Source organism: Sus scrofa, chromosome 3, assembly GCF_054392235.1.
Source record: "Sus scrofa isolate SSC_HxYL_T2T_F1_AM1 chromosome 3, Sscrofa_HxYL_maternal_Yorkshire_Landrace_v2.0, whole genome shotgun sequence".
Taxonomy (NCBI): domain Eukaryota; kingdom Metazoa; phylum Chordata; class Mammalia; order Artiodactyla; family Suidae; genus Sus; species Sus scrofa.
Genome location: NC_139385.1, coordinates 19,527,854 through 19,555,698, shown reverse-complemented (window position 1 = coordinate 19,555,698; position 27,845 = coordinate 19,527,854). Strand labels below are relative to the sequence as shown.

Sequence of the window (27,845 nt, the reverse complement as noted above, 5' to 3'; positions counted from 1 at the left end):
CTCAGTGGGTTAAGGATCCGGTGTTGCCGTGAGCTGTGGTGTAGGTTGCAGACTCGGCTTGGATCCCACATTGCTGGGTCTGTGGCATAGTCTGGCAGCTACAGCTCTGATTTGACCCCTGGCCCAGGAACTTCCATATGCCACAGGGACAGCTATAAAAAAGAAAAAAACAGTTATCATCCCCAGTTGAGTGATGACAATGACAGCATTGAGTTGTACCTGAGCTCTGCACTCCTGGGAAACAGTGAAGGGTAAAGGAAGTCCTCTCACCCTTTTGCTTTCCAGAAAACTGCAGCAAAGAAGCATCCTTTCCCCTGTGGCTCAGGGAAGACTCAGGGGTGCCTGCTTTGTTTGCCTATGACAAGGTCAGTCCCAGACTTTCCCAATCCCATCCTTTGCCTCCTAAGTGATGAGGGGAACTGCTTTTTTTCCATCAATCAATCTGAGCAGAACACCTCTGTGGACAAAAGAAAGTTGTCCGCCATCTCAGTAAACAACACACGTTGCCCAGCATCGAACCATCAGCCACTGCAGCGCCGAGGGGAATAAGGGTGGAAACAAACAGGAGCCTGGCCCAAGATAGTTAAGATGCATAGCAAAGGAATAATTTCATTGAGCCCAGACTCTTGTATCTTCCCAAACATAACCAAGCACTAAAATCATTAACTCGAGACTGTACCATGGCCACAGGAACACAGAGCCATGTCTGTGACCTATGCTGCAGCTCAAGGCAACGCTGGATCCTTAACCCACTGATCGAGGCCAGGGATGGAACCTGCATCCTCACACAACATGTCCAGTTCTTTTTTTTAATTTTTTTTTATTTTTGTCTTTTTGTCTTTTTGCCTTTTCTAGGGCCGCTCCCACGGCATATGGAGGCTCCCAGGCTAGGGGTCAAATCAGAGCTGTAGCTGCCAGCCTACACCAGAGCCACAGCAACGCGGGATCCAAGCCACGTCTGCAACCTACACCACAGCTCACGGCAATGCCGGATCCTTAACCCGCTGAGCAAGGCCAGGGATCGAAACTGCAACCTCATGGTTCCTAGTCGGATTTGTTAACCACTGAGCCACGACGGGAACTCCAACATGTCCGGTTCTTAACCCACTGAGCTGCATGGGAACTCCTCCTGGGGATGATAATTAAAACAATAGCTATCTCCATTTTAATATTTTTAAAGTCCCTTAGGAGGGCTGGGTGCCTAGTAAATGTTTAAAAAATATTTGTGACTCTCACTTTCTGGGGAGATCCTTGAGGGCTGGTGAAGTTTATTTAGTGTGTTTTTCATGCTGGAAAGATGTTACCGGAATCCGGGTTCTTGTTCACTCAGCTGAAGAATGAACTTTGTGAACACACAGAGCAAAAGTCTTTATTACGGGAAAGCAAACAGCTCCCAGAACAGCTGGTAGGGAAAGAAGAGCCCCTCTCTCTATTGTCTTATGAGGGTTGTTACCCCTTAAAGTTGGGGGGGGTACCAACGTGGGGTCCAGAAAGATGTGGTTTTCTCCCATTGGCCTTGGCCAGTTACCTGTATCAGTCCTTGTCCAATAGGGGTCTTGGGGGTGGAAATGTCCCATGAGTCTCATGGTTTCTTTGCCCTTCTCTTCCTGTAGACTGAGTCACAGGGGGATGGGGATTCAAGTCCATCTGGGCATAGGTACCCTCCCTACAGTAAACAAGGCCTGTGGGGATATTACTCCCTGGAGGCCTTAAGCCACAAATGTACATCGGTGACTCTAACAAAGAATGCATTGAAGCCCCTGCTCCTACATGGACTCCCTGAGTTATTACCCTGCCTCATTTTCTTTGGTGCTAACACGGGAGCCAATATCCATGATTTTTGAACTGTCCTTGAGCAAGCTTCGGTCTCCTTGTCCGTTAATAAACCACAGCAATCTCTGCCTCACGGAGTTGTTGTGAAAATTACATAATTTTGAGGAGTCTAAGGCGCCCAGACAATGCCTGGCACATCCCTTGTAACCAGTGACAGATTCTCTCTCTCTCTCTTTTTTTTTTTTTTTTTTGGTCTTTTCTAGGGCTGCACCCGAGGCATATGGAGGTTCCCAGGCTAGAGGTCCAATCAGAGCTGTCGCTGCCTACACCACAGCCACAGCCACACCGGATCTGAGCCAAGTCTGCCACCTACACCACAGGTCGGATCCTTAACCCACTGAGGGAAGCCAGGGATAGAACCTGCAACCTCATGGTTCCTAGTCGGGTTCATTATCCACTGAGCCACAGTGGGAACTCCCAGACTCTCTCTCTAGACTTTGCCCTTGGGTTGTGTCTTTGGTCTGTTTAGTCTAGTTTTAGCAAAAATTCTGCTGGGTCAGGAGGGACCCCCTTCTCCTCTCTATCAAATTCCTTATCCTACACCCCTGATAGCTCATCACCCCGGCCTGCCTTCTGAAAAAAAAAAAAAAAAAATCCCGTGAGGTTTGCTGGACCAGAATTCCCCTTGCTGCTGATGCTGCCTCTTAATAATTTTCCATCCACTGACCCAGACCCTGCTCCGTGATTATGGTGCCAAAATTCAGCCTTTGTCCAGTGGTGCTGAATAGAAACATGGAGATTTGGAATTCCTGTCGTGGCTCAGTGATTAACAGACCCGACTAGGATCGGACAATGAGGACGTGGGTTCCATCCCTGGCCTCACTCAGTGGGTTAAGGATCTGGCGTTGCCGTGAGCTGTGGTGTAGGTTGCAGACATGGCTCAGATCCTGTGTTGATGTGGCTGTGGCGTAGGCTGGCAGCTAGAGCTCCGATTGGACCCCTAGCCTGGGAAGCTCCATGTGCAGTGGGTGTGGCTCTAAATAGACCAAAAAAAAAAAAAAAAAAAAGGGAGAGAGAAATAAAAAAGAAACATGGAGACAGGTTTTTGGGTGAAGGAGAAAAAAAATAGCTAAAACTATATATTGCTTTGCCAGGCAAAGTAGGCCACAGCAGGCTAATGCCCTAAAGACTGCATTGGGAGAGAAGAGGAAGTAGTTTTATAGTTTGGGAGTAGAAAACAGGGCCACAGATAGAGATCAGGGTAGGTGCAACTTCAAAGTTGATGTTTAGTGGGACTAGTTTTGATGGGCGTCCTTTTTTTTTTTTTTTTTTTTGTCTTTTGTCTTTTTAGGGCTGCACCAGTGGCACCCGGAGGTTCCCAGGCTAGGGGTCCAATCGGAGCTATAGCCACCGGCCTACACCACAGCCACAGCAACATGGGATCTGAGCTGTGTCTGTGACCCACACCACAGCTCATGGCAATGCCAGATCCTTAACCCACTGAGCAAGGCCAGGGATTGAACCCAAAACCTCGTGGTTCCTAGTCAGATTCCTTTCTGCTGCACAACCAAGTGGGCGGTAGGGGTGTGTGGGGGTGGGGACAACTCATGGGCTTCCTCTCTTGTTTTCACTTTTTGGGAGTTTAGTTCTGCATAAGATATTGTTATATATATTTCTTTCTTTTTTTTTTTCTGCCTTTTTTACAGCTGTACCCACGGCATGTAGAAGTTCCCAGGCTAGCGGTCAAATTGGAGCTGTAGCCCCCAGCCTACACCACAGCAATGAGGGATCTAAGCAGTGTCTGCAACCCACACCACAGCTCATGGCAACGCTGGATCCTTAACCCACTGAGCAAGGCCAGGAATCGAATCCGAATCCTCATGGATCCTAGCCGGGTTTGTTAACCACTGAGTCAGGAAAGGACTCCCTGTTATGTATACTTCTTGAAGAGGAACCAGGACCCTACCCAAGGCTGCACTGTTCTTTCTTAGACAGCTCCTTGTCTCTGAATCCCTTCCCCTCCCCATTACAACTGTTTGAACCTGCCCTTTGGGATTCAGGGAAGGCCACGGAGGCTGAAGCTTATCCCCTAAAAACAAGAAATGGGGCACACAGAAAGGCTTGTGCCCAGGAGCCCCACAGGGCCCTGCTCAAGTTCAGGTACAAATCTCTTGTCCCTGCTGTATTCAGAGCTGTGCCCCAACTCCTCTCCCCTACTGCAATCAATGCCCACCCTTCCCATTACAGCCATTCCCCTAAATAAAGCCTGCCTTATCTTAACGAATGTCACAAATAATATTTTCTTTGGAGTTCCCGTTGTGGCGCAGTGGTTAATGAATCCAACTAGGAACCATGAGGTTGCTGGTTTGATCCCTGGCCTTGCTCCATGGGTTTAGGATCCGGCGTTGCCTTGAGCTGTGGGGTAGGTCTCAGACGCTGCTCGGATCCCGCGTTGCTGTGGCTCTGGCGGAGGCAGGTGGCTATAGCTCCGATTAGATCCCTAGCCTGGGAACCTCCATGTGCCGCGGGAGTGGCTCAAGAAAATACAAAAAGACATAATAATAATAATATTTTCTTTAACACCAGTAAATGAATTTTCTTCTCCTTTCTACTCAGGTGCCAAAATCAGTATATGCAGAACTTCCGGTTGACTCTGATCAATGCTTCAAAAAGCCTGGTCCATTGGGAAACATGCTTAAAACCGAAACCCCCAGGGACGCCCACACCACTCAGCATCAAGGCAGCAGGGGGAGAAGTGAAGATCCCGACACTCTCACACACACACACCCCCGCCACTCGTACTGAAACCTTGGTCCTCCTCACTCTCACAGGCCACGGATGCAGCACTTCGGAGGTTCAAATTCAGGATCTGCGACTTCCCCAAAGCACAAGCATTTGGCTGGTCACTTTATTTCACTGAACCTCGGCATACCTCTTTGTAAAACGAAGAGAATAATCCTAGTTGTATGATTCTAGACAAAACGGTGGATATGAAGTTACTATGCACACAAAGTAATCGTAGTTGTTGCAGAGGAAATCACAGGTGTTAACCACAGGGAAAGTGAAACCAAGGAAGGGAAGAGCCCAACCCTAAGCTGTTGCCCCGCCCTCCGGCCTTTTAAACGGGGAGGGGCGGGGGCATCGATCGCTCGGCTCTCCTCTAGGCACTCCTTGGTGATCAATCGAGCTGGGAGTGATCGATATTCCTGGGGCAAGCTTCTTACACGGCGAGAGCCAGAGTATTCGGCCCGAAAGGACAAGCCGCCGGCCCCGGGGCAACTGGACACCATTCAAACTCGAGACAGGTGAGGTTGAGCAACTCGAGAAGGGCGGGCAGCTCTGACTTCTTAGAAGCTGAGGGGAAGGGTTGGGAGGGGAGGACGGCGCAGGCGTCATGTGAAGAAGCGAAGGAGGAAAGAACAGTCTCGCGCTTGCGCTTTGGAAAGCCCGGGGCGGCCCTTCAAAGCCGCGAAACTGAGCGGGGTGGGGGGGCTGTTGAGGAGGGAAGGATAGAGGCAGCGCATGCGTCCTGAGAACGCAGTTTAGCGGTTCTCTAATTCTCCAGCGCTGCCGGGGACGGGAAGAAAGGCTCCGCGCGTGCGTGGTGCTCTTCTTTCGCCAGTCATTTCGTTTTGCGCACGCCTGAGGCCAGACTGTTGTGCGCCTGCGCAGTTCTTGGTGCCGCGTTAATTGCGCCGCTTCTGCTATTTTTACCTGGTGTTGATACCGCTGTTGGTACTGGTGTGTGGTACCAACGCATACCGGTGTGTGTTTCTCCCTGGTTAGTAGCCGTTTACCATTGGTCTGGAGCTCAGCCCACTGAACACTCTTGAGCCATCGGGCCTCGAACGTGGACCGCAAAGTGAAGCCGCGGGGAGAGGCGCCAGGGAGGGAAAGGATGTGGAACCTCGCGGTGGAGGGTCGGTGGGGATACGTAGAGCTCGCCCAACCCGTTGGCCCTGGGGAATTCGGTGAGGCCTTTGCCTTCTGGAGGAAAGTGGTGTCTAACTTGATAGAGATTAACTCTGAGCATCAGTATCGCGTTGTGCCCCAGGGAATCCAGTAAAGATAAGTTACCGTGCTCAGCAGGGTTAGAGCAAGTCCAGGGACAGGAGGTGAGCCGGTGTTGGGGCCACATCGATGGCCTGAGCCCAAGCCTGTCTGCACTTTACAAAACTGGGCAGCCTGTTTCCTTAAAGTCAGATAGAGGCTGATGTATTATGGAAGGCGCTTTAGTTTTAAAGACAATTTAGGAGGAATATGGGATGACTGTGGTGGGGCTTTCTAGGCTTTATTTTATTTATTTATTTACTTATTTGTCTTTTTGCCTTTTATAGGGCCGCTCCTGCGGCATATGGAGGTTCCCAGGCTAGGGGTCGAATCAGAGCTATAGCCGCTGGCCTTCGCCAGAGCCCACAGCAACACGGGATCCCAGCTGCTTCTGCAGCCTACCCCACAGCGCACGGCAACGCCGGATCCTTAACCCACGGAGCGAGGCCAGGGATCGAACTTGCATCCTCATGGTTCCTAGTCAGATTCGTTAACCACTACGCCATGACGGGAACTTCTAGGCTTTATTTTATAACCGACAGGAAGCCACTTGGGCTGTTGACTAACAGCCAACTAAAGCCAGTTTGTATAGCTCAATCTGGATGTGGAATTTATGAAGCCAGGACCCAAGCGGGCTGCTCTATACAGTGTATACATGGCTCCTTTGTATTTTGACATGACTAACAAGAAACCTGTTGTGAAGTTCACCTTAGGCTGATTTATAAAGTCAAAACAACCTTTGTCTGATCCCCTTTTCAAGAAAATTATTTCATATGCCAGCAAACAGGCGTTTATGTCAGAAGCCAAGATAACTCACTGAGAAGAGCAGTTTTATGCACCTGTACCTCACCTTCCTATGAAAACTGTCCCATGTCATGGGGCCAATACACGTGGCCCTCTTGAAGGACAGCTTGCAAAGCGCAGACACAAGACCAGTCAGGCCGTTTCTATACCTGACACCTCTGCCCTCACCCCATTTAAAAAAGAAAAAAAGAAAAAATCCTTCTATAACCAACAAGAAGTCTCTTAAGGCCAACACTTGTCGAGCCCTAAAAAACCAACTTCAAAGTGGGGATACAAGGCCACTCAGGCTTTATCTTATGGTCTGTGATTAGGGGGACCATGGGTCTCAGTTCGCCAGGAATAATTCTCATTTATGACTTGCCCAATTATAAATGGTAAATATTACAGACACAGTATCCTGAAAACTATATGGACTTCTAGTATTCAACTTGCATTAAGATGATATTCCTACATGCAGAAATCAAGGTTCCAGTGGAAAACATTGGGGAAAATGATGAGAATAAAAAATTTCTACAAAAGAGGAGTTCCCATCGTGCCTCAGTGGTTAACTAATCCGACTAGGAACCATGCGGGTTTGATCCCTGGCCTCGCTCCGTGGGTTAAGGATCCGGCATTGCCGTGAGCTGTGGTGTAGGTCGCAGACGCAGCTCAGATCCCGTGTTGCTGTGGCTGTGGTGTAGGCTGGCGGCTACAGCTCCAATTCAACCCCTAGCCTGGGAACCTCCATATGCCGCGGGAGCGGCCCAAGAAATGGCAAAAAGACAAAAAAAATTTTTATTTTAAAAAAGAAAAATAAATGTATGCTTTACAAGCTAAGTAAATAAAGGGCCGATGTGTAGCATTTGGTTTGTATGATAAATTCTATAATTAATCCGCCTTTACCTGACCACCAGAGGGCTGTGTATGCCACCTGCTTTTCCCTTTTATGTGGTGCTCTGGGAGGCCAGTTTAAAGGCCAGCCCACAGTCCCACTCTGGAAAGCTTGTTTGTTTCATGCAACCTTTTATAAAAGGCAGTTCAGTGAGGAACTCTGGAAAGCACATCAGTTAAGCCAGGCCACAAGGCTACTCAGGCTAATATCCTCTTCCAGAAAACGACTTGGTAGAATTATCAAGAAACCTTTTTTATTTTTATATTTTTTTTAGGGCTGCAATTGAGGCATATAGAAGTTCCCAGGCTAGGGGTCTCATTGGAGCTACAACTGCTGGCCTACACCACAGCCACAGCCATAGCAACGTGGGCTCCAAGCCTTGCCTGCAGCCTATGCCACAGCTCACGGCAGTGCTGGATCCTTAACCCACTGATCCAGGCCAGGGATCGAACCTGTGTCCTCATGGATACTAGTTGGGTTTGTTACCGCTGAGCCACAACCGGAACTCCCAGGAGACCTTTTTATCAGACCACCGCATGGGGAGACCCGATTTGTAAAGCCTGGATGTGAGGCCATTGAGAAAGGCAGTTTCACGTAGCCTAAACCCGCCCTGAAAGGCCCTATCAGATGGTTGTGTGAAGGCTGCTGCTTGTAGCCTGTGTGAGGCCAGCTCCTCTGGAAGGCTGTTCATACAGTCAATAAGACAAGTGTCACAGCCAGTGAAGGACCTTTCTCCTATGAGGCCATTTCAGACAGCTCACAGGAATCACGGAAGGTAGGTTTGTAAACCTAAGACAAAGTCCGGCTTTCACCTGACTCTCAGAGCCAGCTTTGTTTGTTTTCTTTTTGGCTGCCTCACAGCATGTGGCATTCCGGGGGTCAGGGATCGGATCCAAGCTGCAGTTTCGACCTCTGGTGCAGCCGAGGCAACAATGGATCCTTCAACCCACTGGGCCCGGCTGGGGATCAAACCTGCATCCTGGCACTGCAGACACACTACCCATTCTGTTGCCTCACAACGGAAACCCCAGAAAGCCAATTTTTAAAACAGGTCAGGAAGACTTTCGTATAATGTGACGTGGCTCCTCCTTCAGAGGGTGTTTGTTAATGGCAGCTCTTGAAAAGGCCACCTCAGGAAAGGTTCTGGAAGGCCTGTGGCACCAAGACTGCTCAGACCGAAGGTGGCCAGCATGCCACGACCTCACCATGGGAAGTGGCTTCGTGCTGCCATGTAAGGCCCTGTGGGAGGCTAGTGTTTAAGGTCAATCATGGGACCCGTGGGGCCATTCAGGTGGCTAATACAGAGGCAGTCTGTGAAGCCATATTGAAAACAAGCTCACGGCTATGCTGAAGCTCCCACCTCTGAAAGGCTGTGTCTTGCAGTGTCAACATAAGTATCTCTGAAGGCCTGGTTGTAAGGCATTCGCTGCGGAACGCTGGATTAAAGACTGATTACTAAGGTTGTTTTATGTGCCTAGGAGGAGACTTGGCACAGCCAACCTGAGGCCCTCTCTCCCAGCCTCTAAGGGGGTCTCACATGCCATTAACGTGAGGCCCTCCCCTCTGCCAGTTGGCAAAGCAGCACATAGGCCACTTTAGAAGGCCGGTTTATGAAAATCAGACACCTGGGGAGCCCATCTGGCAAAACAGCATGTGAGACCTCCCTAGAGGCTGGCTTTGTAAGGCCTTTGTGAGCTCTGGGTGCGACTATTTTGTAAGGTCACCCTGGAGGCCAGTTTACCAAGTTGAAAGTCTGCATCCCAGGGAACTAGTTTATAGCTCATTCAAAACCCTCTGGGAGGTGATTTTCTAGGACCACTGAGAGACTAATTTACAAAGCTGGTACACAGGCCTCGGCAGAAGCCATATTATATTAAGGCAAGCAAGCGGTTTTTGGGAGGCCTTTTATAGACCTTTACAAACCCAGATATGAGGCCTCTGAGGTCTTTTGCATGCTCAAAATGAGACTTTTCGAAATTGCTTTGCTCACATCAGGAGTTTCCACTGCGGCTCAGTGGTAACGAACCCAACTAGCATCCGTGAGGACGCGGGTTCGATCCCTGGCCTTGCTCAGTGGGTTAAGGATCCGGCGTTGCCGTGAGCTGGGGTGCAGGTCACAGATGTGACTCAGATCCCATGTTGCTGTGGCTGTGGGGTAGGTCGGCAGCTGCAGCCCTGACCCCTCGCCTGGAAACTTCCATATGCTGCACACTCGGCCCCAAAAAGACAAAAAAAAAAAAAATTCAACATTAGACTAAAATCAGGGTCTCAGCAGGGCCATGTTCCCCTCTGGAAGTTCTAGGGGAGCATCCATTTCTTGGCCTTTTCCAGCTTCTAGAGGCTGCCCATATTCCTTGTCTTCTCCTTTCCTCCATCTTCAAAGCTGGCAACGTTGCCTCTGACAATTCTGTAATCACATCTGAAAGATCCTCTGAAAGAAAGGGCTCCTGTGTTAGGTTGGGCTCACTCACATAATCCAGGATAGTCTTCCCATCGCACAGCCCTTATTCTCTGTCTTTCTTTTTTTTTTTTTTTTTTTTTCCCTCTCTTTTTAGGGCTGCACCCACAGCATATGGAGGTTCCCAGGCTAGGGGTCCAATTGGAGCTGTTGCTGCCGGCCTACACCACAGCCACAGCAACTCGGGATCCGAGCCGTGTCTGTGACCTACACCACAGCTCACGGCAATGCCAGATCCTTAACCCACTGAGCGAGGCCAGGGATCGAACCCGCAACCTCACGGATCCTAGTTGAGTTCGTTAACTGCTGAGCCACGAGGGGAACTCCCAGGTAGCGTCCACTATTAATCATAGAAACCAACCCTGGTTGACATAAGCAAGAGGAAGTTTCTCGGAAGGCCGTTGCGTCCACAGAACCAATGGAAAGCTGGAGAATCAGACTTGGGGAAGAAGAACTAAAGTGGTTCTGCAGCCTCAGTATTAGGGATACTAACCGTGAGGCCTTAGTAACAACAATTCAGTCCAGAAACTGCCACCAGGACAGAATGAAACATCAGCCGTCCCTGGTCTGGTTGATCTCCTTGAAGTTCAAATGCAAAGGAGGCAGCCGATTCGCTAGCTTAGGTCCCTTGCCCATCCCTTGGCAACAACTGTCTGGACTGTTCTCAGTGGGTAGGATGGAATTTCTCAAAAGGAAATGGAGGGCTGTGGTTAGGAAAGAGGAGGGGATGCTGAGCCACCAAAACTCAGCAAGTACCTTCTGAGTTCTCTGCATCTGTTTCCTTGACGGCAGAAGGAAGTTAACTGGTTCCATCAGGGCAGGATAACTGCTCTAACAAGCATCATCAACCCTAGTGGCTAAACACAGTAGAAGTTTATTTTTTGCTCATGAAACATTCCAGCACGGATATTCCTGGTTGGGTGTGCGGGGAGTTGGGGGGGGGGCTGTCTTGTGGCCCTGCCATCCCCGAAGGCCTCTGAGTCCTCCCCTTCCAGCCATGGGGTAGGGAAGGTGCAGAGAATCATATAGGAGGTGTTCAGGGACCAGGCCTGGAGGTGGCGTCCATCCCTTCCATGCATTAGCTACAACATGGTCTGATCACATCCGCTTGCAGGTGAGACCGAGAAATGGAGTCTGTGTGCCCAGGAGGAAGGAGGAGTGGACTTTGGTGAGCTTAATGTGAGAATTTGCTTTTGTAAATAAAGTTTTATTGTACACGGCCCGCCCGTTTGTGAACACACCATATAAGGCTGCTTTCACGCTGCAGCAGCAGAGCGGTAGCAACAGCAACTGTGCGACCTGCAGAACCTAAAATACTTACTCTCTGGCCCTTTACAGAACAGGTTTGTGGACCCCCAGCATAGAGCAGTCTCTGCCAAAAGCGTAATGGTTGGAAGTTCTCTTGTGGCACAACAGGTTAAGGATCCAGTGGTGCCACAGCTGTGGCACAGGCTGCAACTCTGGTGTGGGGTACCTGGCCCAGAAACTTCCACATGCCGTGGGTGTGGCCGAAAAAACAAAAGAAACAGTCAGAAGCAGGATGGTCTTTAGTTTTCAGTGTCAAATAAATGGGAGACAGAACAACTGTTCGTATCATGCCTATGACACCGTAGCACAAGTCAATAACCCTAAGTTGTGAGCAGTGTAGACCTATTCACCTATTAGTACCTATTCCTAGACACTGGCCTGATGTCCAGGCGACAGTCACTAAAGGCGCCAGTTATGGTACACCCTTCTGTATAGGGTTTATGTATTTCCAGGTTTCTTCCTAAAAGTTCCAGATCTCATTCCTTCAGTAGTCCCGAGTGCCCACCACGAGCCTGACTCTGCGAGAAGCTCAAGGACTCTTCACACCCAAAACAAGGTCAGAGAATCTGGGCAGGCTTTACGTAGGGGATCATTTAAGGTGGGCCCTAAAGGTTGGATAGGAGTTTGCCAGAGAGGAGGGGTGCTGCAGGCATTCCGGACAAGGACAATACATATTCCTTTCTGAACAAACACGTGTCTGGTGCCTACTGCGGGCCCCGAAGGCACAGTAATGACCCCAGATGTGCTCCCAGTGAAAAGTTCTTGTCTCGTCGCTGACGGAATTTAGACAGGAGACAGATGGAGAAAGTAAAGTGAGAATACGCCCCCAGAGGGGGAGTGGGCAGATGGGGGAGCAGCTGCCGTGCATTTCTTTAGCTCGTAGACCATGAGGGGCATACATATGAAGGGGCAGAGTATTCCTTGGGAAAGGAGGGGTTTGGGGGTTGTAGTCCCTGATTTTCATACCTCTACCACCTTCCCGGAGGGATGGAATTTTTGTCCTTATTTTGTCTTTATTTTAAGGGCCGCACCTGAGACATATGGAGGTTCCCAGGCTACGGGTCGGTGGATCAGAGCTGCAGCTGCCAGCCTACACCACAGCCACAGCCACAGCCACATCAGATCCGAGCCACGTCTGCAACCTACACCACAGCTCACGGCAACGCCGGATCCTTAACCCACCGAGTGAGGCCAGGGATTGAACCCGCAACCTCATGGTTCCTAGTCAGATTCGTTTCCGCTGCACCATGACGGAAGCTCCCCTGGTCTCTGTCTTCATCTCTCTCTTTTTTAGGAAAATACTTCCCGTGTATTTCATATCTCAGCAGTTGACATTTTGGCTGCTGGATGTCATCACAGATCTAGCTCCTCCCCAGTTTTATTTTATGAAAATATAGAATTGTAGGAGTTCCCATTGTGGCGCAGTGGTTAGCGAACCTGACTAGGAACCATGAGGTTGCCGGTTCAATCCATGACGTCGCTCAGTGGGTTAGGGATCCGGCATTGTCCTGAGCTATGGTGTAGGTTGCTGATGCGGCTCGGATGCCGCATTGCTGTGGCTCTGGCGTAGGCCGGCAGCTGTGGCTCTGATTAGACCCCTAGCCTGGGAACCTCCACATGCCCTGGGTGCGGCCCTAGAAAAGACAAAAAGAAAAAAAGAAAAGAAAAGAAAGAAAATATAGAATTGTAACTATTTACAACATACATGATGGCGATTTGCTATAACTTACTCCCCTTCCCCCCCAGCACTCATCGGCCTGGCCTATGGGGGGGTCAGGCGCCCTCTGGGAGGCTCTCCGGGGGCTCCTGCCCCCCGCGAAAGAGGAGCTGCAGCTGGCGCTGGGAGAGAAGGTGGACAGCAGCGTGGTGATGCTGCTGCAGGAAGCAGCCGAGCTCTTCTACGGGGGCCGGACGCTCGAGTGTCTGCAGACCTGCGAGGCGCTCCTGGACTACTCCTGGGAGAAGCTCAACACGGGGCCCTGGCAGCACGTGGACAAGGACTGGCGGCGGGTGTACGCCTTCGGCTGCCTCCTGAAGGCCGTGTGTCTGTGCGCACCGCCCGGGGACGCGGCCTCCGTGGCCGCCGCCCTGAAGGCCTGCGACCTGGGCCTGCTGATGGGGGCGGCCATCCTCGGGGACATCCTCCTTAAGGTCGCTGCCCTCCTCCAGCGGCACCTTCCCTCCGGAAAAAGGCCCGCCCCCGGCCCCAGCCGGGAGCCGCCCAGCGCGAAGGTATGAGGGTGGGGCTGTCACTGACCACCCCTGGCAGAATCCGGCAGCCCCGTTTTTCTAGAAGGAACAGGGTCCGCTCTCCTCTGGGGTGCGGTCACTGGCGCGCTGGCCCCTCTGGCTGAGCACGGTCCCTCCATTGATGTGGAAACGGAGCAGCTGGGCCTCTTTTCTCAATTTTTTCTTTTCTGTTTTTTTTTTTTTTTTTTTTTTCTTTCCGGTTTGTGCAAAAGCGGTTCCCTGTAGGGAGAGCGGGAGGGTGGGAGCTTTGTGGTTCCTGAGAGAAGGGGCCCCTGGGGGTTGTGCTGGCGAGCGCCCTGGCTGCCAGGGGACCCTTCCCTTTCAGCTTCTTGCTGGTCCCTGGGTTGAAGTGTCACCCACCTCTCCAGCTGCCTCTTTGTCTCTGTGCCTCTGAGTTTGGATGCGATGCCGCCACTCACGTGACCACAGGTCCTGCCCATTAGGTCCTCGCCTGTGTCCTAACTGGCCTCTAAGTGCGTGTGCCACCAAAGAATAACCCGTAGAGGCCAAGAGGACTTACTCAGGCTTCAGATCCGAGTGCTGACACGCAGACCCCACTCCCGGTACCTCTGGGCGAGTCGGTTACCGCCTCTGAGCCTCAGTTTCCTCATCTGTAAGATGGCAATTAGGGTGCCGAAAACGGGGGCACATCTGTACTGGACACTGGGTAGCGGAGTTACGGGGTGTTTGTTGACACGTTTTCCTACATATTTTCTTGTGTTCACGGTTCCCTACAATGAGTATTATTTTTCTGTAAGAATAATGCCAAGGAGTGTCATTAAACACACCACGCATGGAAGCGAAATCAAAGGTCCACCCTCCAAACAGGGCAGAGACGTTTGCAGCAGAGATGTTTGCAGCAGAGCTATCAGAGGACAAATATACCTCTGGTATCCAAGAATTATACAAATCACTGAGGGCAGGGGGGGCACAGGCCCTGGGCCCCAGGAGAGAGACCAGATACACAAACAGACTGTTTACAAGGAGGAGATCCAATCTGTTAAACACACACGTGGGAAGATGTGTGACCTCACCTCTGGCATTAAAAAAAAAAAAAAAAAAAATGCAAAAACAGTGAGGCAGCCATTCTTGGCCCTGAACCTCTCCAGTGAGGTTTTAGACAACACCCAGGGTCACCAAGGGCGCCCTGAGGCCAAGGGCGTGGGGGTGTTGGTGGACCTCTCAGAGGGCAGACATTGCAGATCCAGGGACAAATACCTGTCCCTCTGGCCCCAGGCTTTGCACCCACCCTTTCCCAGGCCAAGGCTGTCCCCAGGGGATACAGCTGTGGCTTCGTGGCCAAGGTGCTGCCTGTGGTCTGGGGCGGCGTATGTAGTTAAGGGGATGAGAGCTCGGGCTCTGGATGCAGCTGTCTGGGTTCACAGTCCTGTGCCCACCGCCTGTGGGTCGAGCTGTGTTGTGGCTGTTCGGTGCCACGTCTGTTCCCTGCCACCATCACCCCCCGCACTGGGAAGGGGACTTACTCAGCGCTTTATTGAGCCCCAGCAGGAGGCACCTGTCCTCCTGGAGCTGACCTTCTAGCAAGGCTGGAAAAGAGTATCTTCTCCCCAAGGGTGAGAAAGCCGGGGCGGGGGGGTGGGGGGTCTACTTCACGCAGGGTGGTCAGGGAAGGCCAGTTTGAGGAGGGCAGATAGGGAAGGTGGGCAAATGAGAGCCTACTGTGGAGAGTTGGGACAGCGAGAAAAGAAAAGGCAAGAAAAAAAGCCTGGTGCATTGCCCGCTGCAGCCCTGGGTGCCAGATATGCAAGATCTCGTCTCCACATAGTTTAACCCGGGAGGAAACTGAGGCTTGGAGACTGTGGCTTGTTCCTGTCACTCAGCTGGGAGATGGTTGAGGAAGGGACGATGCAGGGACTGGTGGCATCATGGAAGCTTCTTTAGAGGAAATTATCGGACAGAAGAGACAGAGTTGCTTATTCATTATAAATTTTACCACCAATAGACCAGAGAGGTGTTGTGTGTGGAACAAATGGGAAAAGAACAGACAGTAGTGAGAAGAATCCTTTTATGTTTTGTGTTGGTTTTTTGTTTTTTTGTTTTTTGGTCTTTTTTTTGGTCTTTTCCTGGGGCCACACCTGCGGCATGTGGAGGTTCCCAGCCTGGGGGTCCAATTGGAGCTGTAGCCACCAGCCTACGTCAGAGCCACAGCAAGGTGGGATCTGAGCTGCGTCTGCTACCTACACCGCAGCTTGTGGCAACGCCGGATCCTTAACCCACTGAGCGAGGTCAGGGATCGAACCCACAACCTCATGGTTCCTAGTCAGATTCGTTAACCACTGCGCCACCACGGGAACTCCAGAATCCTTTTATGGTAGTTGGTGGAGTTTGGGCTAGTACGTTTTCCTCTATGAGAGCAATGTATTAGTTTTATAGTTACCAAACATTTTAAAATGAACTAGCAGAGAAAAAAAAATCTTGGTTTCGTGAGACATGCGTAGTAGCTGCAGCAATACTGATAATAAATGTTCACTGTTGTTACCAGTGACACAGCTCTCCTACCACTGATGCCACCTGCAGTGGGAGGCCTCGCATGTGGCCTTTCTGCGGTTGTCACCGTCTCGTTTTGATTTTGGACAGAAAGCACGGAGTGACCACGTTTCGATTCCAGATGTGGGGTCCGAGAGAGCAGTGCCCCGGCTCCACCGTCCCTCCCTCCAGTATTTCAGGGAGCATTTTCTGGTTCCAGGGAGACCTGTGATCTTGGAGGGTGTGGCCACCCACTGGCCGTGCATGCAGAAGTGGAGGTGGGTGTCTGCTGAGCGCTGTGCGGTTCTTCTTCCACATTTAGCACCCCCCAAAGGCGCCCCGATTCCTCCTGCCATCATGCCCTAGGGAATTCAGGCCCACAGACACTTCACCGCCACCTGCTGGGATGGACTGGGTTAAACACGCATCTGAGGTACAGTGCTCTGCGGAGCTCCCATCGTGGCTCAGCGGGTGAAGAACCCGGCTAGGATCCACGAGGATGTGCGTTTGATCCCTGCCCTCGCTCACTGGGTTAAGGATCCAGTGTTGCCATGAGCTGCGGTGTAGGTCGCAGGCGCAGCTCAGCTCTAGCATTGCTGTGGCTGTGGCTGTGGTGTAGGCCGGCGGCTACAGCTCCAATTCAGCCCCTAGCCTGGGAACCTCCATATGCTACAGGTGCAGCCTTAATAATAATAATAATAAAGTACAGTGCTCTGAGGCAATGCCAGAGGTTATAAGATCTGCCTGCCCTAAGCAGTTTTTAATGAGTGTGTCCTTGGCAGTCCAGTGTGCAGTCTCTTAGACAATTTGCAGGGTCTCAGGCATTCTGTACACTTTCTCCGGGGTCCCTGAGGCTTAAGAGCAGAAATAAGAACTCAAGTATCTGCCTCCGCCCTGTCTCCGTGGGCTCCAAGGGCCCCCTCCTCACATCTCTTGCACACCCCTCAGATGCACGGGGGAGCTCAGATCAGGCAGCTGGACAGTGGCGATGATGCCCCAGCCTTGCGGAACTTTGAAACAGGAGGCACGGTGAAGGCAGGTGGCTGGGGCCAGGCCTCCTGCGGAGGGAGTGGTTGCAGCTGAGACTTAGGCACTTGCCATGGCTCAGCTCATCTTCCCCTCTTGTGTCCCATGGGATGGGCACTGCATCACCCACATTTCACAAATGGGGCGCAGCTCAGAGAGGCAAAGGAGCTGCCACAGGTGCCCTGGCGGGATGACAGGCAGGGCTGGGCTCGGTTCCCGGCCACCCAAGCTGAGGATCCGGGGCCCCCACCAGCCTGTGCTGTCTGCCACTTGCTCAAAGACGGTCCCTCAGCCTGTGAGCAGGTGACCAAAGAGAGAAGGTGGAAGGCTCTAGGCCAGGAGAGAGACAGAGATGTCCAGCAAGGGCCAGATTCATGGGTTTTATTCTGCAAGCTGCCCAGCATCTCATGTCTCCGCCCCCGTGTCTCTGCGTCAGCGCAGGGCGTCTCCACCTTGTGAGCTTTTGCCAGGGTGAGAGGAGAGGCGCATAAAGCACATTTAGCAGGGCACCCAAGGCGAGTTAGCCAACGACAGCTCCGCTGAGAAGCTCTTTTCCTGACAGCTTGGAGTACATCCAGGAGATTGCTGGCTGCCGCACCGTCCCGGTCGAGGTTGGTTCCAGGTACACGGATGAGGAGTGGTCCCAGGCGCTCATGACCGTCAGCGAGTTCATCAGCAAACACATCGAGAACGAGGTATGTCATTTGTCACCTGCCCCTGGTACTTACAAGGGAGGGAACACATTACGTTTGGGCAGACGACCTCTACGCATCGTCAGGTAGCCATTCCTCATGGGCCTGAGGTCAGTAGGCCACCTGGCGTGGGGAAGGCAGGCGGGACGTAAGGGACCCATTTCTGGCCCTTTTGCTTTTCAGAGATTTTTTGGTTACAAGATTGTGCAACCATTCCCCACGATCTAATTCCAGAACATTTTCATCACCCCAAAGAAACCCCAGAGTCAAGGCAATAGTTGGCATCTATTAACCCCAGGTTCCCAGTCCATCCCACTCCCTCCCCATCCCCTAGGCAACCACAAGTCTATTCTCCAATTCTGTGAGTTTATTTTCTATGGAAAGGTTCATTTGTGCTGTATATTAGATTCCAAGTGTAAGTGATATCATATGGTATTTGTCTTTCTCTTTCTGACTTACTTTGCTCAGTATGAGAGTCTCTAGTTCCATCCATGTTGCTGCAAATGGCATTATTTTGTTCTTTTTTATAGCTGAGTAGTATTCCATTGTGTATATATACCACATCTTCCAAGTACAGTCATCTGTCGATGGACATTTGTTGTTTCCATGTCTTGGCTATTGTGACTAGTGCTGCAGTGAACATCCGAGTGCATGTATCTTTCTCGAATAAAGTTTTGTCTGGGTATATGCCCAAGAGTGGGATTGCTGAGTCATACGGTAGTTCTGTATTTAGTTTTCTGAGGTCCCTCCATACTGTTTTGCATTGTGGTTGTATCAGTTTACATTCCCACCAACAGTGTAGGAGGGCTCCCTTTTCTCCCCACCCTCTCCAGCATTTGTTATTTGTTGGCTTGTTAGTGATGGCCATTCTGACAGGTGTGAGGTGGTACCTCATAGTAGTTTTGATTTGCATTTCTCTAATAATCAGTGATGTTGACCATTTTTCCATCTGTGAATCTTCTTGGAGAAATTTCTGTTCAGATCTTTTGCCCATTTTTTCCACTGGGCTGTTGGATTTTTTTGCTGTTGAGTTGTATAAACTGTATATTTCAGAGAGTAAGCCCTTGTCAGTTGCTTCTTTTCTCGCATTCTGTAGGCTGTCCTTTTTTTTTTTTTTTTATGGTTTCCTTTGCTGTGCAAAAGCTTGTCAGTTTGATTAGGTCCCATTGGTTTATTTTTGCTTTTATGTCTGTTGCCTTGGGGACTGACCTAAGAAAATGTTTGTAAGGTTGATGTCAGAGAATGTTTTGCCTGTGTTCTCGTCTAGGAGTTTGATGGTGTCTTGTCTTACGTTTAAGTCTTTAAGCCATTTTGAGTTTATTTTGGGGCTGGTATGAGGGTGTGTTCCAGTTTCATTGATTTACATGCGGCTGTCCAGTTTTCCCAGCACCACCTGCTGAAAAGACTGTCTTTTCCCCATTTTATATTTTTGCCTCTTTTCTCAAAGATTAATTGACTGTAAGTGTCTGGGTTTATTTCTGGGTTCTCTCTTCCGTTCCATTGGTCTGTATGTCTGTGTTTTTTTGCTGTGGATTTGTCATCAATGGCTTTTATTATGTTAAGGTATGTTCCCTCTATATGCGATTTGGTAAGAGTTTTTATCATGAATGGATGATGGACTTCGTCAAATGCTTTTTTCTGCATCTATTGAGATGATCATGTGGTTTTTGACTTTTGTTAATGCGGTGTATGACGTTGATTAATTTGCGTGTGTTGAACCATCCTTGTGAACCTGGATGAACCCCACTTGGTCGTGGTGTGCGATCTTTTTTACATGTTGTTGGATTCTGTTGGCTAAAATTTTGTTAAGGCTCTTTGCATCTATATTCATCAAAGATATCGGCCCATAATTTTCTTTTTTGGCAGGATCTTTCTCTGGTTCTGGTATTCATGTGATGGTGACTTCATAGAATGTCTTTGGGAGTGTTCCTTCTTCTTCAAGCCCAAAAGGTTAACTTGTTTTTTTGTTCTGTTTTTTTTTGTCTTTTTGCCTTTTCTAGGGCCACTTCCGTGGCATATGGAGGTTCCCAGGCTAAGGGTTGGATCGGAGCTGTAGCCACCGGCCTACGCCAGGGCCACAGCAACTCGGGATCCAAGCTACACCACAGCTCACGGCAACGCCGGATCCTTAACCCACTGAGTAAGGCCAGGGATCGAACCCGCAACCTCATGGTTCCTCGTCGGATTCTTTAACCACTGCGCCAGGACAGGAACTCCCAGAAGGTTAACTTTTGAGGAACTGCCAGATTGTCTTCCAAAAGGAGCTGCCCTGTTTTGTCATTTCATAGTCTCACTGGTGAGGGCAGTGGGTGCCTTCCTCCTTCTGGCCCCAGGTGGCAGAGAATGGAGGTCCTCTGCCCTGTGCCTGAGCGGATCCCATGGGCTGAGAACAAGGGAAGCCTTAAAGGGAGGGACTGATATCAGCTACTCTCTGTGGCCCCGAGAGCGGAATCTTTCACAAGGGGTGAGAATCTTGCATCTGTGAGCTCCAGCTCTTCCACGCACGCCACCCCCACAGCCCACACGCCAAGCATCCCCGCACCCAGCCGCTGGAAAGTTCTGATCGGGTTTAACCACCGATCTGCAAAGGGCCCGTGTCAGACTGGTGCCGGCCTTCTCAGCACGGTGGCTGTGGACTCAGGGCCCACCCACAGCACTCCCCTCCCTCCCCCCCTTCCCGCCCCATCCCTTTTGCTACCGAGTGTGCAGCCTGCTCAGCCCGCTCCTCCAGCTGTGGCTCTCAGACGTCCTCCCATTCCTGCTTCTCCTCCTCCTCTCCCCCGCCTCCCTCACATCCCTGTGCCCCGGAACAGGGAGCTGTGGCCCAGAGCCGCAGCGTGTTCCATGCCCACCTGTGGTCCGCCTCCTCTGCTGGGGGAGGCCTGGCCCTGGGGCGGAAAGGGCCGGAGGTGGGCGCCCTGGAGGGGGTGAGATGGGGCTTCAGATTCAAGCAGGACACTGGCCCTTGCTGGTAACGTGGCCCCGGGCCGGGGTCCCCTAACCTCTCGCATCGTCAGTGCCCTGACCTCTGGTTCGTTAGGGTTAGCTGGGGTTATAGTGAGTCAGAGGTTGCTGACGCCTACACTACAGTGTCATTGGGAGCCTAAAACCCTCAAAGATCTAAGCCCAGCAAGGTGAGGGCTGCGTTCATGTAAGCGCCAGCGTGCTCTGGGCAGGAGACCTGTGAGGCAGAGATCATCAGAGGCTATGCTGGGAAGCAGCGGGACTGAGGAGAAGGATGGAAAGACAGAGACCTTCTCAAGAATCCTAGAGGAACTGCTTTAGCTAGATCTGACTCCACTCTGGCTGCCGTTGGGTCCGTGGCACCCAGTGGCCCATCTGCTCTTCCCCCATCTGACCCTTGCAGAGACCCTCAGGCATTTTCAAAGCACCCCTGAGCACTGGGGGGCCAGCTTGTAAAGCACTGATCTTTTGGAGTTCCCGTTGTGGCTCAGCTGATTAAGAACCCGACTAGTATCCATGAAGATGCAGGTTCGATCCCTGGCCTCCCTCAGTGGGTTAAGGATCCGGCATTGCGATGAGCTGTGGTGTAGGTCACAGATGCAGCTTGGCTCCCATATGGCTGTGGCTCTGGTGTAGGCCGGCAGCTGCAGCTCCAATTTAACCCCTAGCCTGGGAATCTCCATATGCCACGGGTGCAGCCCTAGGCAAATAAATGAAGCCCTGATCTTTTCACCCATCTGACTGGCAGAAGTTTTCCACAAAATGATCCTCTCTGGTGCAGACAGATGTGGGAAAGTGGGCACATTAGCAGCCGGTAAGGATCTAAATGGTGGAATGTTTTGAGAAACATCCTGACAGAGGCTGTAAGATTTAAGCTGCTTGGAGTTCCCATCGTGGCGCAGTGATTACAGAATCTAAGAACCATGAGGTTGCGGGTTCGATTCCTGGCCTTGCTCAGTGGGTTAAGGATCCGGCATTGCCGTGAGCTGTGGTGTAGGTCACAGACATGGCTCGGATCCTGCGTTCCTGTAGCTCTGGCGTAGGCTGGTGGCTACAGCTCCGATTCGACCCCTAGCCTGGGAACCTCCATATGCTGCAGAAGCAGCCCTAGAAAAGGGCAAAAGACACACACACACACACACACACACACACACAAAAGATTTAAGCTGCAGAGATGCCACACACACACACATACACACACACGCACGCACAATTTAAGCTGCAGAGATGCCACACACACACACACACACACACGCACACACGCACACACACGCACGATTTAAGCTGCAGAGATGCCCTGACTGCTTTGGGCTGCTTATGGAAGCACGTAAAATCCGAGTATTCAGCTGTCATGGCAGAACCACCAGAATGTCTCCCAGGAAAGACGGTTGAGTGAATAACGATGTGTCATGTCTGCAACAGCTGCATCCGTCCAAGGAGTTACATATGCCCATACTGACCTGAAGAGAGATGCATGGTGTATCATTAAATGAAAAAAAGCAGACCTCAAAGTCATACACATAGTAGGATTCCTTTTTTTTTTCCCAAAAAAATCCTTATGTGTGTGCGTTGGAGGAAACTGAGCCCCTGGGCTCAGGGTGACTCACTCGGGGCAACATCGGTCCCAGAGGCAGCACCGGATCCTCAGTCTCCCCATCAGCCCAGTCCTGCTGGCGAGGGAGCTGATCACAGTCACCCCTGGATCAGAGGAGGGGGGCCAAGTAGGCCGCAGAGGAGGGCCCCCCGGTGAGCTGCTCAGGGCAGGGGGCCAAGCGCTGGCCGGACGGTGGGGGTGTCTGTCGCCACTAACGAGCCTTTCTGTGTCACCTCTGGTCTTTCTCCCCTGGATTAGCCGAGGGACGTCGGGTACCTGGCTCAGCACCAGCTCTTTGACCAGGTAAGTGTGAGACCACAGCCCTCCATCCTTCAGCCTCTCTGGCCGCAGAGGGCACCCCACTGGTCCCGCCCCTGTAGTGAGTAGGGAGGTGCCCTGTGCCCTCACCAGCGGGCAGCAGGGAAGCAGGCCGGCCCCAGGCCTGGGGTAGGGGAGGAGGAGGCCATGAGCATTAGGGTGGCCCTGGGGTTGGAGTCAGAAGCCCAGTGTGGTCAGAACTGAGGAACGGGTCCTGGGAGCCAGGCCAGGGCGGCAGCTCTGACCTGACCCAGAGCGAGTGAGTCACAGCCGACCTGGGCTCACAGGGTCTCCTGGGCAGGTGCTCACCAGGCCTCAAGTTCAGCTTACAAGGCGGCTCCCCACGCCTGGGCCTGTGTGTTCTGGGTCCCCTGACGGTCCGAGTGGAAGCCCCTTGGGATGGGCGTAGAGACTGAGAGAGGAGGGGCTGTGGGCTGCAGCCGAGGGAGGAGCAGGGCTCCAGACCGAGGTCCCCGCCAGGGAGCAGAGCCTCGTGCACCAGACTCAGTGGGCCTGGAGAGCCTGTGGTGGGCTGGGGGGGAGTGAGGGTGGGGGTTTGCAGGGAGAGCACCTGGGAGAAAGGGACACAGCGACAGGAGTCCAAGTGCCGCCCCAGCTGTCTCTCCATCACACATCTCCCCATGTCACTGTCCATGACACCAGCGTCCCAGGGAGCTTTAAGAGATGCGGGGTTGATCCCAGTGCCCAGCAGCCCAGCAGCACCAGGATCACCTGTCACCCAGGCCCGGGTGAGGTGGGGCCACAGCTGCCCAGGCAGAGCCAGAGGGGTGATGGTGAGAACCGGGGACTGCCGGGCTCGTGAGGAGCAAGGAACAGGGGCTGCGGAGGTGATGTGTCTGGGGAGGAAGTGAAGAGGGCATACGGGGAGGCTAGGAGACCACTCAGAGGCGCCACAGCAGCTGGGGAGCTGCAGGCCGTGCGTGGAGAGGTGGGATTAGGGCGTCTGAGCCCCTGGCACCTGACCAGGTGGCTGTGCGGAGCTGGAGGGAAAGGGAGCGACCCAGGAAGACTCCTAGGTTTGGGACCCAACAGTGGTTAGATGTAGCTGAGGCATCCGGAAGAGACCTGGCCAGGCCTGAGGTCATGGTGGGGCTCAGTGGGGGATGCGCTGGGCAGGGGTCAAGGTCAGGGGCTTGGGTCTCAGCCCTGAATGGGGAAGACCTGGGTTGTCAGGTCAGGACCACAGCCAAGGGGGAGCCTGGGGTCCCTGTCCTGACCGGTGCCCAGCTGGGGCTGTGCCAGCCTCCAGAAGCTGCAGGCCCCAAGTTGCAGGGGGCAGGGGGCGATGGGGCTGGGTGGGCTCTGGTCTCTTGCCCAGGCTTCCCCGCGTTAGGACTCCAGGGTCCTGCCTCCTGGCCTCTCTTGCTAAATGAAGAAAAGAGGGATCCAAGTTGATGGGACCCCTGCAGGGAGGGGAGACATTCCAGCCCCTCCTCTGCGCACCCCCCCCCCCCAGGTGATTCCACTGAAGGATTGGCCAGTCTGCCTGCAGGTGTCCCTTCAGACCCAGGGAGCTCACTCTGAAAATACCAGAGGGAACTAGCAGAGTGGGTCCCCCTGCAGCCCTTTAGGGACCAAGGAGGAAGCTGTGAATTTCATCAGAGATGTTCCCTGATGGTACACAGGGAGCTGAGCCAGTGCTGTCTCCTCCTCATGCAGCCCTCAGCTGTCCTGGGAACCCCAGCACCACAGCCCCCCGGAAGCCCCCTGAGGCCTCCACACAAAGGAGCGGCACAAGCACACTTCTGGCCGGGTCAAGCCCGCGAACAGTTTTGGGACTTCCACACTTGGCTCGATGCCGCCAGCAGCCTGGCATGAGGCTGCTCCCTTTACCACATCTTCACCACCACTGGGTGTTAGCTGGGTGTTTGCTAATTTGATTAGTGATTAGAAATGCGGGAGTTCCGTTGCGGCTCAGCGGGTTATGAACCTGACCATATCCATGAGGATTCAGGTTCAATCCCTGGCCTCGCTCCGGGGGTTGGGGACCTGGCGTTGCCGTGAGCTGTGGTGTAGGTTGCAGATGGGCTCAGATCTGCTGTGGCTGTGGTGTAGGCCGGCAGCTATAGCCCGATTCAGTCCCTAGCCTGGGAACCTCCGTATGCCACGGGTGCGGCCCTTAAAAAAAAAAAAAATGATGATGACAGCATTAATTTGGATTTCTTTGCTAATGGCACTGAAGCCATTCCTTATATCTAAGTCATCTTTATGAATTATCTGGCATATTGTGTGTACTTTACATATTAGGATCCTTATCATTTGAACCCTCTACGTTAACCTTCATTTAAAGTACAAAGCTGAAGTCCTCTTGTGACGCAGGGGGTGAAGGATCCGGTGTTGTCACTGCTAATGGCTCAGGTTGCTACTGTGGCGTGGTTTTGCTCCCTGGCCCAGAAACTTCCACATGCTGTGGGTGCAGCCAAAATAATGATAATAATAATAAACTGCAAAGCAGTACCAGGCGTTCATGTTTTTCTTTTTTGGCCACACCCTCGGCATGTGGAAGTTCCCCCGGCCAGGGATGGAATCGGAGCTAGAGCTGTGACCTATGCCACAGCTGTAGCAACACCGAATCCTTAACCCAGTGCACAGGGCAGGGGATCAAACTCGCATCCGCGCAGAGATGGGCCAGATCATTAACCCACTGTGCCAGAGCGGGAACTCCTAGTATCAGGTATTACCAATAAGAAACGAAAACAAAGATGAAATGCATACGATGTGGAAACAAATCAGCACATAAAACAATCACCCTTCCCTAGGTATCACTTTCTAAAACTGATTTTTAAATCATGTGGATGCAGTCACATTGTTACTGTGTGTATTTGGCCTCTAGGCTGCTGCGTCCCCAGGCCTGGGCTTGAGCCCTCACATCTGCTCTGCCCCCCGCAGATCCCGGAGCTGAAGCAGGACATCAGCATCCCCGATTACTGCTGCCTGGGCGACGGGGACGAGGAGGAGATCACCATCAACGCCTGGTTCGGTCCCCGAGGCACCGTGTCCCCGCTTCACCAGGATCCGCAGCAGAACTTCCTCACTCAGGTTGGAGGTGCTGGGAACATCGGCCCCCCGCCTCCTCCTGGCCCCGCCACGCACAGCCTGGCCACATCCTCCACGCTTCCACACCAGAGGCACACCGCTGGCAGGGCCGTGGCCAAAAGTGAAAACGGAGAAGTGGTCCCAGGCCTGAGAGGAGAGCCCTCTGCCCAGGCAGGGCTGCTTCCAGAGGGGGTTCCCGGATCCTCGGGGATCCTGGCTGCCTCATGGGGGAAGGCAGGGCCGAGGTGCCCAGTCAGGACGGAGCAGGTGCCGTCACGGTTGCCTATCCTCTGTCATCCATGCAAAGCAGGCCAGCTCCTGCCAGAACCCTCTCTCCAGATACCGGGAGGTGGCTGGGCCAGTGGGTGGTGCTCCCCGAGACCCAGACAGAGCAGCCAGTGTGTTTGCTGGGAGGGCAGGGGCACCTGTTATCAAACCCCCTTCTTTGTGGTAGGCAGGGAGCTTTCTATCAGCCCAGGGGCCAGTCCCCAGAGGCAGCCAAGAGGGGCGCCAGCCTGCCTGGTGTGAACACTGCTGACACCTCTCAGCTTTGTGATCGCGGGCAACTCGCTTAATCTCTCTGTGCCTCCGTTTGCTCCCCTGTAACATGCACCCCGTAAGGTGATAAACCGCCTGGGGGGGGGGGCGGGGGGAGGGCTACAGTCAATACACAGAAAGCACTTCAGGCGAGGCTGCCACAGTCAGGGGTTTACAGTAGGGAAGCTGGTGCTTCCTGATATATTTGGAGGAAGGACATAGGCGTGGAGCGCTAAGCACGTGTGCGGGTCACGGGGAGCGGGGCCTGGAGAGGTGAGGAGGGCGCTGGGCCGTGGGAGGCCGGGCACCTGCTGACGGAGGGGGGGTCTCTCCCTCGCAGGTGATGGGCAGGAAGTACATCCGGCTCTACTCGCCGCAGGAGTCGGAGGCGCTGTACCCTCACGACACGCACCTTCTTCACAACACGAGCCAGGTAGGCCCGGGGCCCCCGTGCCACCCCCCCCCCGCCCCGCCCGCCCGCCGCACTGCGTCTCGGCGACCAGGCAGGTGGCTTCTTCCGCCTCGCTCAGGTTGACGTGGAGAATCCCGACGTGGAGAAGTTCCCCAGGTTCGCCGAGGCCCCGTTTCTGGCCTGCGTCCTGTGTCCGGGGGAGATGCTCTTTATCCCCGTGAAGTACTGGCACTACGTGCGCGCTCTGGACCTGAGCTTCTCCGTCAGCTTCTGGTGGTCGTAGCGGGAGCGCGGGGGCCGGGCGGAAGAGCAGTGCGCTCGTGCTCCCGCATCCTCCGCGCTGGCCGAGGCGGGGGGACGCCCTCGCTGGGCACACGCGGAGGGAGCGGTCCCCAGGCCGGCGTGAGTGGCAGAGGCAGGCGGGCAGGACCCCAGGGGGACATTCCAGACCCACAGCCCACGTGGAAGCGCCTGGGCACTGAGGCTGGAGGCCCGGATTCAGCCCCAGCACCATCACTCAGGTGCTGTGGGATTTGAAGCAGGAATGTCCCGTGTGTGTATGTGTGTAGCAAGTATGTACTCAGTGTGTGTGTGTGTGTGTGTGTGTGTGTGTGTGTCCACCTGGACCACAGGGCAGGGCTGGGCCTCTGCACAGACGGCGTTAGGGGCGGGGGTGTGCATAGCTGCCCTCAGGCTGAAGCTGCTGTCCCCAGGCTTCATTGTCAGATTGTGGCGCTGTTCTGTGCTGAGTGGCCTGTCAGGACACCCACAGCCTGGAGCAGCATGGCCTGCTCTCGGGGGAGGGTCCTGTGGGCTTGCTCAGCTCAGGCCTCTGCTGGCAGTGGGGACTGGGGGTTCCATCCTGCCTACCCAAGTGTAAACCGCCTTCAGAGAAGGGCATTGATGTGCCCCGTGGGGAGTTTTCCCTCTGCATCCTCCCAGCATCCAGCTCCCCAGTCAAACATCAGAACCACGCCCAGCACCTGCCACCGCCCCCACCCCTTGCTGCCTCCATCGCCAGGGGGTCACTACCCTCCCGAGGGGGTTTTAGGCCAGGGGAGACTGGCACTCCAGGCTTTCCATAAACATGTTTGTTTTGTTTGTATGAGACATGGTTGGTTTTGTTGGTGTTCTGACCATTGAGACGCCTCAGCCCTCTGACCAAAGGCAGGCAGGCGCATCCCAACAGCGGGCGCTGGAAGAGCCTCAGCCCTTGCTTGTTGGGAGAATCACAGATGGGCGCT

The 27,845-nt window shown here is 53.1% G+C and overlaps 1 protein-coding gene across 9 annotated transcripts; it reads left to right on the top strand.

Annotated features, from left to right (window-relative positions):
* Positions 1 to 4,975: 4,975 nt before the first annotated feature.
* KDM8 (lysine demethylase 8) lies at positions 4,976 to 27,706 on the top strand. Of its 9 annotated transcripts, none has more exons than XM_021086446.2 (10): positions 4,976 to 5,078; positions 11,071 to 11,124; positions 11,717 to 11,820; positions 13,011 to 13,496; positions 16,113 to 16,279; positions 17,590 to 17,722; positions 22,536 to 22,580; positions 25,506 to 25,655; positions 26,530 to 26,622; positions 26,720 to 27,706. In XM_021086446.2, the coding sequence occupies exons 4-10, from the start codon at positions 13,029 to 13,031 to the stop codon at positions 26,882 to 26,884; spliced, it is 1,221 nt and encodes a 406-aa protein (XP_020942105.1). In that variant the 5' UTR covers positions 4,976 to 5,078; positions 11,071 to 11,124; positions 11,717 to 11,820; positions 13,011 to 13,028; the 3' UTR covers positions 26,885 to 27,706. The 9 variants fall into 9 exon arrangements, with proteins under 9 accessions (XP_020942105.1, XP_020942104.1, XP_084873243.1 ...); XM_021086445.2 differs by having other exon boundaries at positions 11,071 to 11,135; XM_085017117.1 differs by having other exon boundaries at positions 4,976 to 5,083; positions 11,076 to 11,124.
* Positions 27,707 to 27,845: the final 139 nt, after the last annotated feature.

Coding starts and splice junctions, on each gene's coding strand:
- KDM8 (XM_005653024.4), top strand. CDS start 13,029: ATGGGGGGGTCAGGCGCCCTCTGGGAGGCTCTCCGGGGGCTCCTGCCC. Junction 13,497..16,112: donor GGGAGCCGCCCAGCGCGAAG/GTATGAGGGTGG, acceptor GATTTTGGACAG/AAAGCACGGAGTGACCACGT. Junction 17,723..22,535: donor GCAAACACATCGAGAACGAG/GTATGTCATTTG, acceptor CCCCTGGATTAG/CCGAGGGACGTCGGGTACCT.